General features: G+C 34.1%; 1 protein-coding gene across 1 annotated transcript in view; it reads left to right on the top strand.

The window, feature by feature from the left end:
* Window positions 1-13,776, top strand: part of ASCC3 (activating signal cointegrator 1 complex subunit 3) — a 336,478-nt gene that overhangs the window by 62,188 nt on the left and 260,514 nt on the right. Inside the window, exons 6-8 of the mRNA XM_059401113.1 lie at window positions 1,419-1,623; window positions 2,553-2,694; window positions 3,269-3,394. Of these exons, the coding sequence (XP_059257096.1) occupies window positions 1,419-1,623; window positions 2,553-2,694; window positions 3,269-3,394 (473 nt within the window). The remainder of the gene's footprint in view (window positions 1-1,418; window positions 1,624-2,552; window positions 2,695-3,268; window positions 3,395-13,776) is intronic.

The raw sequence follows: 13,776 nt of genomic DNA, 5'->3' as shown, positions 1-13,776 counted from the left end.
GTATTCAGTGGTAATTCTAATTTAATGGAAACATTTCACTGGTTAGCAAATCTTTTAAAAATAATTACGCTTTTAATATTATTTGGTCTATTATATGATTTAGTGATACCGCTTTTTAAGATAGATTTTAAATCTGGCAGATTATGCAACAAATATTAATGCCTTAAATAGGGCCTATTACAGTAGAGATTCTCTTTATGTTTAGGTATGGCATTTTTTCTTGCTGAAGATTTGAGCAGACAATTTTTTTTAAAAGCAAATACATACAGTATTTACTCTGCGCTAAGTAGTGTTTTAATTTCTTCCTAACTTTTTTACCTTGAAAACTTTCAAACCTGTAGTAAATGTGTAAAATTAATATAGTGAATACTTGTATACCCTTCGTCTGGATTTGCTAGTCATTAACATTTTGCTTTCTTTCTCTCTCTTTCTCTTTCTTTCATTATTATTCTCTTTACATATGCACTCACACACATATACATAAACAAATACCTACTGTTAAAGTTTTTACTGAACAGTAGCCTGACTGAGGCTTAGATGAATTAGAAAACTAATTTTCCCATCTTGATGCTTCACATAATTCTTTCCTTGTTCTGTGTTGCATCTTAGAGTTTGATAAGATAACTTGCACTGTGCTCCATCAGAGTATGGACCAAATCTCAGTCGGTCTTCATTGTCTTCCTAGCTTAGTTAGCAACAGTGCCTGGAACTAGTAGGTCTTCAATACAATAAATATGTATTGGTTTGGACTACTTTGAGCAACACTTTGAGCAGTTCCTTTAGTGCTGCATTGAGCCAAGATATACTACTTGGAAAGATTTAATTAAGCATAGAAGGTAGTCTGTTGGAAGAAAAAATTTCCTTAATATTGAGTTGACCAAACCACATGTTTAAAGTGGAACTTGTGAACATTTAGTTTTCATTGACCTGATTCTTAGTGGTTCTGGCCATCTTCCCATTTTTTAAAAACTCGGTTTCCATGAAAAGGTGGATCATGCTCTTTATTTGCCTTGGTCATCTTATAAATATATCCTGAGCTAATGTTAATATGTTTTATTATTATGTTAACAGTAAGTGCTAATTAGTATTGATAATTATTTATTGAAATTTTGTAAACAAATAATTTCAGAATTATAAAACTTAATTTTTAAGTTCCTGATGTTGTATCTAAGAATTTGTAACACTAAACTATGTAATCTGTATAAAGAAAATATCTGGTGACTTTTCTTAAGCCACTGTATTAATGTCGCTTAGATTTTATATTTTTAAAAACCTCTCCTTAAAACATACAATTGAATATGGCAGTTTAAAAAAAATGAATTAAAGCATTGTGCAGTCTTACATTTTGGCAAAGGGAAAAATGGTTTTCATAAAGGTTCAATTTATAAAACATGGTATTTCTTAAATGTGCTTTGTAGACAATTGCAAAAAAATTTTAGGAGAAAATGCTAAACCTAATTATGGATGTCAAGTTACTATTCAGTCTGAACAAGAAAAACAATTAATGAAACAGTATCGCCGTGAAGAAAAAAGAATTGCCAGACGAGAAAGAAAGGCTGGGGAAGATGGAGAAGTTGCGGAAGGACTTTTGTGCTTTGATCCTAAGGAATTGCGGATACAAAGGTAATCAAAATCAGAAGCTGAAAAATGCTTCTGTTGTAATTGCTACCATTAGGTATCATCATTTTTTAGTTTAAACATTTTAGATGATTCTTACTTCTAGTGTTGTTTTCTTATAAGAACAGAATTTTGATATATGAAAACCTAATTTTCTGGGATAAAAAAGCTGTGATCTTAATTAGAATATTCTTGGTTGCATCTATGTAGGTGAGAGGTTTGGATTACAGAGGTAAGCTATTTTTAGGTGCTATGCACACACCACTAGTAAAATTTGTGAAGCCTACAAAGATTTATCTTGAGACTTTTGGGTTGGTTTTTTTTTTTTTTTCCTAGCTTAATAAAAATACTTTTCCTCATGTTATTTAGAATTAGGAAAGAGGAAAAAGACATGAAGGCATTATGGTACTTATTCTTTTAAATATTGAATCATTTTTTTTTTTAAGATTTTATTTATTTATTTGACAGAGAGAGAGATCACAAAGAGGCAGAGAGGCAGTGAGAGAGAGAGAGGAGGAAGCGGGCTCCCTGCTGAGCAGAGAGCCGGATGCGGGCCTCGATCCCAGGACCCTGGGACTATGACCTGAGCCAAAGGCAGAGGCTTTAACCCACTGAGCCACCCAGGTGCCCTTGAATCCTATTTTTAAGGAATTTATACCTTGTTACACATCCTTGGATTATGGCAAACAGAATTATAAATAAGGGACATTAAATTAAACTTATCAGATGATATTATCTAAAAAAGTACCTAAAAAAATGTGTTAACTCCTATGTAGTTAACACGGAAAATTTCAGGATTGCTAATATCTTTCTTTGTATAATTTAGTTTCTTCTACTTCATAATGGACGGCTACCTGAAATAGTTATCATCGTGAGTATTTTAACATATGCAAGATAAAAATTTCAGATTTACCCTATTATTTTTGTATTTACAGAGAGCAAGCACTTCTGAATGCTAGAAGTGTTCCAATTCTGAGCAGGCAAAGAGACACGGATGTTGAAAAAATACGTTATCCCCATGTTTATGATTCCCAGGCTGAAGCCATGAGAACATCAGCATTCATTGCTGGTGCAAAGGTATGTTATTGGTATATGACCACTTTGAGATAATATGTCTATTCTGAGGAAATAATACATAGATTTTCCCTATTTCTTTTGTGACGTTTGTACTTGTTGATATACTATGCTAACTTTTAAAATAGTGGGGAAAGTGAGATAATACAGTGTATGTAAAGTTCTTGACACATAGTAGGTATTCAAAACATATTTGTTCTTTTCCCTTCAGTTATTTATGGAACTTGTATTTTTGAGTTTTAGTGGTTGCATTACTTTTTGGTCTTTACACTATACATTGCACATTTTTCCTAGCCACACATCTGTCTTCAAGAGACCATCTAATAAATATATACTTAAAATTCATCAGCATAATAGGTGTTTTATATGAGAGATCTGATATATGAATAATTTGTGTCAATGTGGGTTTTTTTGTTTTTGTTTTGTTTGGACTTGTTTTTCTTTAAATTTGTTGTATTTATTTACCAGTGCTACGTCTAAAGCCAGTAGTGTTCTCTCTCTCTCTGTAATTAAAGAATCTTTATCAGAAGATTCTTTAATTGATTTTTTAATTGATTTTTATTCTTTATGTTTATAGATGATTTTACCAGAAGGAATCCAAAGAGAGAATAACAAGATGTATGAAGAAGTAAAGATTCCCTATAGTGAACCAATGCCAGTTGGCTTTGAGGAAAAACCAGTTTATATCCAAGACTTAGATGAGGTGAGGTGATCATTTTATATATTTATTTATTTTAAAGATTTATTTATTTTTAGGGAGAGAAAGCAAGAGAGAGCATGCACATGAGTGGGGGTGGGTAGAGGGAAAGAACTAAAAGCAGGCTCCCTGCTGAACGTGGTGCCTGAGGTGGGGCTCAATTTCAGGACCCTGAGATCATGACCTCAGCCAAAATCAACAGTTGTACACTTAACCGATTGAGCCATCCAGGTACCCAAGATGATCATTTAAAAAGTTGATATTTTTATGCTTGGTATGTTTTATGAATAGATTTGTAATAAAAATTACACATACACACACATACGCACACATAATTTTTTTAAAGATTTTACTTATGTAATTAAAAGAGTGAGAGAGTGAGAGTGAAAGAGGATAAGCAGGCAGAGAGCTAGGCAGAGGAAGAGGGAGAAGCAGGCTCCTCACTGAGCAGGGACCCCCATGTGGGACTCTATCCCTGGACCCCGGGACATACATGACCTGAGTCGAAGGCTGATGCTTAACAGACTGAGCCACTCTGGTGCCCCTAGAAAAATTATTTTTTAAAAGTCAGTAGTTGGCTGATGTACTAGAGAGGATATATGCAGTTGTTTACTAAAGAGGTACAGGAGGGGAGTTTAAATTTTCTGGGTCTTTTTTTAAAGAATTTATTTATTTATTAGAGTGAGAGAGAGAGGAGTGGGAGCAGGGGAGGAGCAGAGGGAGATGGACAAGCTGACTCCATACTAAGCATGGGGCTGGACTAGGAGCTTGATCCCACAACCCTGAGATCATGACTGAGACAAAACCAAGAGTTGGACACTCAACGGACTAAGCCACTAGGGATTCCAGGGGAGTCTAAGTTTTAAAAACTTATTCCTTCACACATTGAACTTATCTTTGTGTATATATTTCTATAATTTCATGTTTGTTTTGGTTCTTTCAACTAATATTTGGTTTAACCTACATAGGCTGGCTTAAACCATTTAAAAGGATTCCTTTGTTGATGTACCAGATGGTCAGCATATAAAACAACAGAATACGATTTGAAGAGGGGATCAAATTCTAAATTGTTTTATTTATCTCAACTTTTAAATTTTGAATAATTTCAAACCTATGGAAAAGTTGCATGAATAGTATTATCCATATATCCTTTGTCTCCTCCGTGTGTCATTTGTTAAAATTTTGCCATATTTGCTTTATCTCAAAATAAAATATTTCTTAGTTACTTTTACATTTATTTAAATTGACTGTTCAGCTTGTGATTTATTATTTTCCTGTTTTTTTGGAGTTTTAGTAAATTAGTTTTAGGAAGGGATTATTTATAATTTTGACTAATGTTTAAATTGTGAGGATTTGAGAAAGTTTAATTTATAAAGCTGTGTAGAAAAATAATCTTTCCCTTCAATAAACTTACCAAGCAGTGCCAATCCAGAATATACTGAAGACTCTATACTCAACAGTACTGTGGTAAACTTGTACAGTCCCTTGAAAGAGTATACAGAAACATAAATTACATTGAATTTTGCACTCTGATGGTTTTAGAGAACATCAGTATATTGAGGAGAGTGCTAGTTTGATTTGAGTATTTAAAGTTACTTGGATGACTTCTAGTAATAGGGCATTTACAATTAACTAAATTGTAATGCAGACTAATGATTAACTTTGAAATCAGGTTTTCTTGGGATCTGATTTATTGGATTCTTTGTAAATTAAAATAAAAACTGTTCAGATGATTGTTTCATATGTATTTGGAAACATCTTAATTAGGGTATATATTTGTCAGAATTTACTTTTGCATATTATTTGCTTAGTCAATTCCTTGAAATGTAATTGAGGTCAAATTGAAGTTCTTGGTGATCTACATTTAAGGAAGTCAGAATTCATGATTTTGGAGTGTGCAGGGGTTGTGAAGAATTAGGAAAAGAATTGCTATATTGAAACAAACTTCTTAAGTCTATAATCAGAGCAAATATGGAGTATGTAGGAAGGCACATCATCTTATCCCTTTTTATAAGAAGACAGTTACCCCCCTCATAGATTTTATTTTTATCAATTCCTAAATACTCACCTATACCAAATGCATCCATATGTACATAAAATATGCCCTTTATTTGAAGAAATATGTTAAAGATGTAAGATAGCTGTAGCATATTTAGGTAGACAGTGAGAGTAATAATGCAGAGTATTTCATAAAGACAGTGTAGATAATGAGTAAGAACCTCTGGTCAGTATCTCATCAGCCTTAGACTTCACACAGTTTCAATGAAATGTACATCATTTAATGATTGTCAAACAATTTCAGTCAAATCAGTTGATTATAAAGACTTAAAATATATAATCCAGCATGTTATTTTGGCACTTGTCGGCCACCAAGGTTGTTTATTTTCTGTGTACTACAGGATCTAGTCATCTGGATATTAAACTCACAGAAAAGTCGAAGAAATACATAAGCATGTACTAAATTGAAAAAAAAAATTCTTGGAGTATACACATTACTTAACATTAGCCTTTTCTTCATGATTCCAGGGTTCCATCTGTGTCTTCCTCTCCATTGTTTCTCTCTCCCTCTCTGTGTCTCTCTCTCTCAAATAATCAATAAATAAATCTTAAAAAAAAAATTAGGTTAACCTTTCTGTCACCAAAATGAAGTTCCTCTATGTATATTATATATATACATATATATATAATATATCATAAGTAATCATTTAGAAATATCAATAATGAAGGTAAGCAAAAAGAGCAGCATAAAGCAGCATAAAGAGTAACCACAGCCAACCAAAATGAACTCCATTTTACACATATATGTGCATGGGTATTTTGTTTTATAAAATGATATTATATCATACATATTATTTTTTGTGTATTTATATAAATATCTACATACATCTTTCCATGTCAACAAACATATCTGTAGCATCATTTCTAACCACCATACTGTATTCCATTTTATACCTCTATTACTTATAAACCAATTTCTTATTATTTCAGTTTTGTTTTTTATAATAAGTTTATATATTAGACTAAAGTTGTAATTTTATTTTAGTCAGTTTCATCCTATGCATCAGAATTACCTGTGGATCTTTTTCAAAATCCAAGTGCCTTCTCCCCTATTAAATTATAATGTCTTGGGATGGGCCCAGATACTTATATTTTAAAGATGATTTTTGGAGCACTCTAATTGATTCTGAAATACAGCAAGGGCTAAAAATCTATAAGAGTAAATAATTTTATACATAATTCTTTTTAAACTTTACCAATCATTTTAAGCATTATCATCATTAAGAATTATTTTGTTTAGTGTATTTAATATTAATATTTTTCATATGAAAACAATATTAACACTCAAAATGAATGGATCAGTCTTCTTATTTTTCTTTCATCTTTATCTCTAAATAAATAACTTTATTCATATTAACTTAGATTATGGAAGTAAGAGTTTTCCTTAAATGGGTTAATGCCATCTATAACCTTAATGTCTGTTTGCCATGTAACCTAATATTTTTCTGAGTACCATGGAGTAGGATGTGGACATCAGTGGGAATCGTGATACGGACCATCATAGTTTAACTTTTCATCTGTTGAAGGTATCAGTGTTGCTTATAGTTTTTTGCTCTTACAAATTGTATAATTCTTCTTAGGCCGCCATAACCACAATCTTGGTGGTTAAACAGCAGACATTTATTTTTCCACAGTTCTGGTGGCTAGAAATCCCAGATCAAGGTGCTGACAGATTTACTTTCTGGTGAGGACTCTCTTCCTGGTTTAGACACAGGCACTTTCTCGCTGTGCCCCGCACCCTCCCATGGCCTCACATGGGCTTTTCTTTGTGTGGTATCTCTTCTCTTCTTGTAAGAACAGGAGCTCTATTGGATTAGGACCTCACTCACATGACCTTATTTAACCTTGTTACTTCTCTAAAATCTCTGTTTCCAAACACTGTCACATTGGGAGTTAGGTCTTTAATTTATGAACTTTGGGGGAACTTAATTTTATCCATAATATGGATAAAGCTGCACTACTTGTTGGTCTACAGGGTTTTGTGTGAATATAAGTTTTCGTTTCTTTGGAGTAAATACCTGAGCTTGCAATTATTGGGTCATATTGTAGCTGCATGTTTAGTTTTTTAAAAAACTGCCACACTGTTTTCTAGAGTAACATTTTATATTCCCACCAGCAATCCAGTATAACTCAATTTCTCCACCTACTTGCCAACATTTGATTATCACTATTTTTTTTTCTTTTTACTTAGCCATTTTAATTTATATTTTTATATTTTATTTATATTTTTATTTTAACCTTTCTAACTGAATGTAGAGATTTCCCATTGTGTTATTAATTTGCACTTTCATAAGCAACAATAATATTGGAGAATAATGCATTCAAATGCAATGTGTCATTGTAAGTACATAATTAAACCATTTGATGTCCTGTCATTTTAGATAATGATCCCACCAGATGTCATTAACATGAATAGTAATTTAAACCTTGGGAAAAAATATAGGTGTTAACAGAATGTTTGTTTAGTGGATGCTTTTGTTGGCTTAGATCTATTTTATACAACATAGGATCTTTATGGATTACAAAAAGTACTCCAGATGATATCTTTCTCTTTTCACTGAGTGCATAATTGCATGCCATTCCTAACGGTCCTATGGAACCATAGATAAAACCCTATTCCGACTGAATGTCACCTCAGAGTTGAAGGTTGACAGTAGAGCTGCTGGAGTAGTTCAGGACAGAAATGCTAAGTACCTAAATTAAGAAAGTGGCAGCCTATAAGAAAAATGGGTTAAAAAAGAATAATTTAGGTACGAGTGTATATCATTTCTGATAACTGCTTAAATGGGAGGGGATGAAGCAGAGAGAAGACTCTAGAATGACATCTCAGTTTTTCTTTGAATCTAGAACGATGTCTAGGTCATCTTGAGTGAACAATAGTGTCATTTACCAAGGTGAGGAACAGAAGAAAAAGGAAAGGTTTGTACCTGTTCAGTCCAGGAGGCAGAAAACCACTTCGGTTAAGAACGAGCCTCCGATTCCAGACTGGCCTACTTTGACTTGGATCCTCCACTTTCTAGCTGTGAGAGTTGGGGCAGGTTACTGTCCTCTGTGGGATCCAGTGTTTCATTTGTAAAGTTGGAATAATAGTACCTTCCTCATAGTTTAATTGTGAGGATTAAATTTATTAATATATATATAAAAACTTTGAATACTATTAAGGATTTATACATTTTAGCTAAAATGTTAGCTTAAAATGAAAAATGTAATGATGAAAACACTGTGATGTCAAGAGTGAAGATAAAACAAAAAGACTTATTGTTACTTTGGAAATAATATTTAGTTAAATAAATTACTCCTGTATTTATTCATGCTATTTGGCTATTCTTTCATTCCAAACACATGTGGGAGTAGTATCGGATACTATCCTACAAGATCAGGAAGAACTAAACTTATAGTCACTCTATTAAGACATCTAGAGTACTTTCTAATTATTTGATAGAAACTAAAAAAAGTCATTATAATTACTGACATCTGTGGTTATTCAAGAGAGACATTTTGAAAAAAGTGAGATAGAGTAAATATAAAAAGTACTACTTTTCCTGTTTTACTTTGTTTTCTAAACCTGATGTGGGGATCCTAAAGCCAAAGAGTTTATTGACACAGTTGGATTTGATCAAAATTATAAAGACAAGAAAAATAAAGAAGCATTCAGGAAAAACACTTCACAGTGTGGATCTTTTTCATGAGACCAATTTGAATGGGTGAAATGTTGCTACAACCTGGACATGCCCCCAAATAAAAAGCCTTTTCTGAAGTGTCCCACAAGGCTGGTTATTACACTGTCAAGCATATCATCGGTTTCATCAGAACCATGGCCTTGCATCACTCAATGCCTTTTTAAGAGGTGGTAACAGGAAATAATAACAAAATATAAAGTTGAAAGTTGCATAGTGAGTTCACGATATTGTTTACACTGATAGGGATCTTAGTAAAGATTTCACAAATTTCATGGAGATTGAAATGGTGTAGCACAAATTAAATTTCTAACCATTTTATAAAATTCTGTTTCCCTTGATAAATGCTTTGCTTCACCTGGAGATTGGAGCCATGAGAATCTTGATTCTTATAGACTTGTTTGCTATATTTGATGCTAATCCCATCAAAACAAACAAATGAACAAACATGTAGACTACTTCTACATCCTTATAATTCCTACAATTATTTTTATTCTTTTTGCTTTAACAGTCTTTTTAAGACATTATGATATCTAGGGGCACCTGGATGGAGCAGTCGGTTAAGCATGGAATGGTTTCAGCCCAGGTTGTGATCTGAGGGCTTGAGATCAAGCCCCATGTTGGGCTCTGTGCTCAGCACGGAGGCAGCTTGACAGTCTCTCCCTCTTTCCCTCTGTCCCTCCTGCTCATGTGCACTCTTTCTCTCTATCTCAAGTAAATCTTTAAAAAAAAACTTAAGATACCTAATAAAGACGAACAAAATTTCTATACTTGTGTACCTATCAGGTTACCCCTTTATGCCTTGTGTAGATCCAGATTTTTATTTGGTATTTGTTTCTTATAGTGCAGGTTTGTTGATCAATTCTTCCAGCTTGGTATGTCTGGAAAAAGCCTTCATTTTGTCTTTGTTCTTAACAGATATTTCATTTGATATAGAATTCCAGGCTGACAGTTTTGTTTGTTTGTTTTTGCCAGTCCCTATAGATATAGCTGTATTTTATTGCTTTCATTGTTTCTACTAATAATGAGCATGCTTTTATTATGCTATTATTCTTAATCTTCCTTTCTGGGTAATATGCTTTTTTTCTGGTTGATTTTTAAGATTTCTCCTTGTCATTGGTTTTAGGCAATTTGATTATGATGTGACTTTATATTAGCTTTCTGTCATTGTACAAGAAATTACCAAAAATTTAGTTACTTAGAACATCCATTTATTATCTCCAAATTCTGGAAGTCTGATTTGGGTGGGCTTAACTGGGATCCTCTGTTCACTGTTTCGTAACAGCAAAACTATTGCTTTAGCCAGGCTGATCTCTTATCTGGAAGTTCTGGGGAAGGATTCGCTTAACAAGCGCATTCAGGTTGTTGGCCAAATCCACATCCTTAGAGTTGTGGAGCTGAGGTTCCTGATTCTTTGCTGTCTACTGTTCTTAGCTCCTCAACACTACCCACATTCTTTGGCATATGGCCCACTCCATCTTCATAGCCAACAAAGCAGTGTCAAATTTCCTGTGTGTTCTAAATCTCTCACCTCTTCTAATGGTGAAGAAAACTCTGACTTTAAAAGATTCTTGGGATTAGGTTAGAGTCACTCAGATAATCTTCCTTTCTAAAGGTCAGCTGTTGCATGTAGCATAACAGAATCACAGAAGTAACATCCGTCATATTCATAGTTCTGAGGTTTATGCAGGAAGTTAAGTACACTGTGGAGTGTGGCAGGGATTGAAGAGGAAGTCTTGAGAGCCAGCTTAGAAATCTGCCTACCACTGCCTTGATGCAGTTTTCTTCAGGGATTTTGCACATGCTATTGGTTAAGTATCTTGGATCTGTGGGTTTCTGGTTTTCATCAAATGTGGGAAGTTTCCAGCAATTATTTTTCAAGTTTTCTATGCCTTCCTCCCTCTCAGGAAGTCTTATCAAAGATATATTAGGGTTCCAGAAGTTGTCACACAGCTTACTGATGTTCTATTAACTTTTATTTTGTTTTTTGATATTTTTCTCTCCTCATGCTTCATTTTGGGTGGTTTCTGTTGTCTTGTCTTAAAATTCACTGATCTTTTTTCTTTGGTGTCTAAGATACTGTTCATACCATTCAGTGTATTGTTCATCTAGCACTGAAGTTTTGTCTCTAAAAGTGTAATTTTTTTTTAGTTTGATATCTTCTATGTCTCCACTTGCATAGTCATTTCTGTAGGTTGGGGTCAGCAAACTTTTTCTGTAAAGGGGCAGATAGAAATTATTTTAGGCTTAGTGGACCACATAAGGTCTCTGTTCAACAGTCATTATTCTCTTCTTGTTTCTTAAATTACTCATTCAAAATGTAATGACCATTTGTAGTTTATAGGCCATAAAAACCAAGCCAAACCAAACAAAAAAAAAAAAAAGAAGAAGAAGAAGAAAAAAGAAAAGGAAAGAAAACCAGGGGCACCTGGGTGGCTCAGTGGGTTAAAGCCTCTGCCTTTGGCTCAGGTCATGATCCCAGGGTCCTGGGATCAAGCCCTGCATCTGCATTGGCTTTCTGCTCAGCGGGGAGCTTGCTTCCTCCTCTTCTCTCTCTCTCTGCCTGCCTGTCTGCCTACTTGTGATCTATGTCTGTCAAATAAATAAATAATTTAAAAAAAAAAATCTTTGAAAAGAAAGAAAACCAAACCAAACCAAAACAAAAAACCAAAACCAAAAAGAAGTACCCAGATGTCTGGCTAGATTTGGCCCATAAGCCATAATTTGCTGACCTTTGCTTTAGTTATTTGAAGAGCCCATCATTTGTGTTATTTCTTGATTTGTTTTAGTTGCTCAGATCAGTTTATATTCTTATTGTAATTTTTGTCCTGCTTTTTACCATGCACAGTCATTTTTTTGTGAAAACCAGACATTGCGATTTTATCTTGTTGGGTGCCAGATATTTTTTGTATTCTTATAAACATCCTTAAGTTTTTTCCTGAAATATAGTTAAGTTTGAGTCAATTTGACCCTTTCAGGTCTTGCTTCAAAAATTTCTTAGGTGGGTCAACGCAGCACTTAAAGGCTAGTTTGGCCTCACTATTTAGACACAGCCCTTCTGAGTAAAGTACTCTACATAATTACCAGTAAAATAAGAGGTTTTTCACTGTGGTTGGTAAAGAAACAGATCTGTTCCAGACCCTATTGGGTGAAGTTTGAGTTTACTTCTTCTAATCCATTTAAGTGGCTCTTTTGCCTACCGTGGGTGCTTTTCTCATATGCTTGTGCTAGTCAGCAGTCACCAGAGACTTAAAGGAAGCCCTTTCGAATTCCAATCTCTGGAGCTGTCAACTCTCTCTTTCTGATTATTATTTATTTTTAACAACAAAAATATCTCCCCCAAATGGAGAAACTCTGCTCTAAAGGGAATGAAGTAGAACCTGAAGCTGATGCAGTTGAGAATTATTATTCCATCAAAACTGATGGAATCAGTCCCTGTGTTTTAACAGAATCTTCAGTGATTATTTATGGATTTTATTTTTCTTTTTGAACCAAAAGCAGCAGATAACTGAAAATTGGGAGTTTTACCAAGTTAAAAGAAGGTGTGTTTTCCCCCTTCTTTCTGAGGGAGGCCAATGGTTTATTGCATTCCCAAATAAGTTGTTATTAAAGAAAGGAAATAATCCTATTTTCAGAATTACAAATGATCCGAAAAATGAGATCTGTACTCTGAAGTAAGATCTTAAGTAAAATGAGAAAAGAAAAAGAAGATTCCACCCCAGCTGTTCCCATTCTTTACCTACATTTTCACTGGGCAGCCCTCCTGCCCCATCCTTCCTAAAAAAATATTTGGCAATATTTTAAGGCACTTTGGGTTGTCACACTAGGAGGATGCTTCTGTCATTTGGTAAGTAGAAGCCAAGGTGCTGCTAAACATTCCACAGTGCACATGACAGCCTCTCAGAACAAAGAATTACCAAAATATCAATAATGCTAAGATTGAGAAACCACAATAGCACAGAGCCATCTAAGAATTTTATACCCTCCAGAGTTAGATACCTGCAAACTTGGTCCTTTTTTTTTTTTTTTCTCTTCTAAGCATTGAATGGAATCTAAAAATACTACAAAATAAGGTGGTTAAAACTTTTGATCTCTAATCACTCCCTTCCCAAGCTGCTTTGATATTGTTGTCATGTATTTTAGTCTCTCTTGTTTTAATTTTTCTCAGGTATTACTTTTACTGTTACTATTGTTTACTGTCAATAATTGCTCACTTTTTTTTTTTATAAGATTTTATTTATTTATTTGACAGAGAGATCACAAGTATGCAGAGAGGCAGGCAGAGAGACAGAGAGAGAGGGAAGCAGGCTCTCCGCTGAGCAGAGAGCCCGATGCGGGGCTCCATCCCAGAACCCTGGGATCATGACCTGAGCCGAAGGCAGAGGCTTTAACCCACTGAGCCACTCAGGCGCCCCGCTCACTATTTTTTAATTCCATCAGTGCATTCATGTTCTGTGACTTTTCCTTGCCTGAATTTTCTTTAGTGAGAATCTGATACTGACAAAAAATCTCTTAATTTCTTTAATCTAAAATGCCTTTAATTTACCTTGTTCTTGAAAGATATTATTGCTGGTAATAGAATTCCGAGTTCATGCTTATTTTCTCTTACCACACTAAAGATATTACTCTTTTGCATCCTATCTTAAAACATTA

This window comes from Mustela nigripes, chromosome 5 (assembly GCF_022355385.1).
Source record: "Mustela nigripes isolate SB6536 chromosome 5, MUSNIG.SB6536, whole genome shotgun sequence".
Taxonomy (NCBI): domain Eukaryota; kingdom Metazoa; phylum Chordata; class Mammalia; order Carnivora; family Mustelidae; genus Mustela; species Mustela nigripes.
This window is presented reverse-complemented; position numbering and strand designations above follow the sequence as displayed.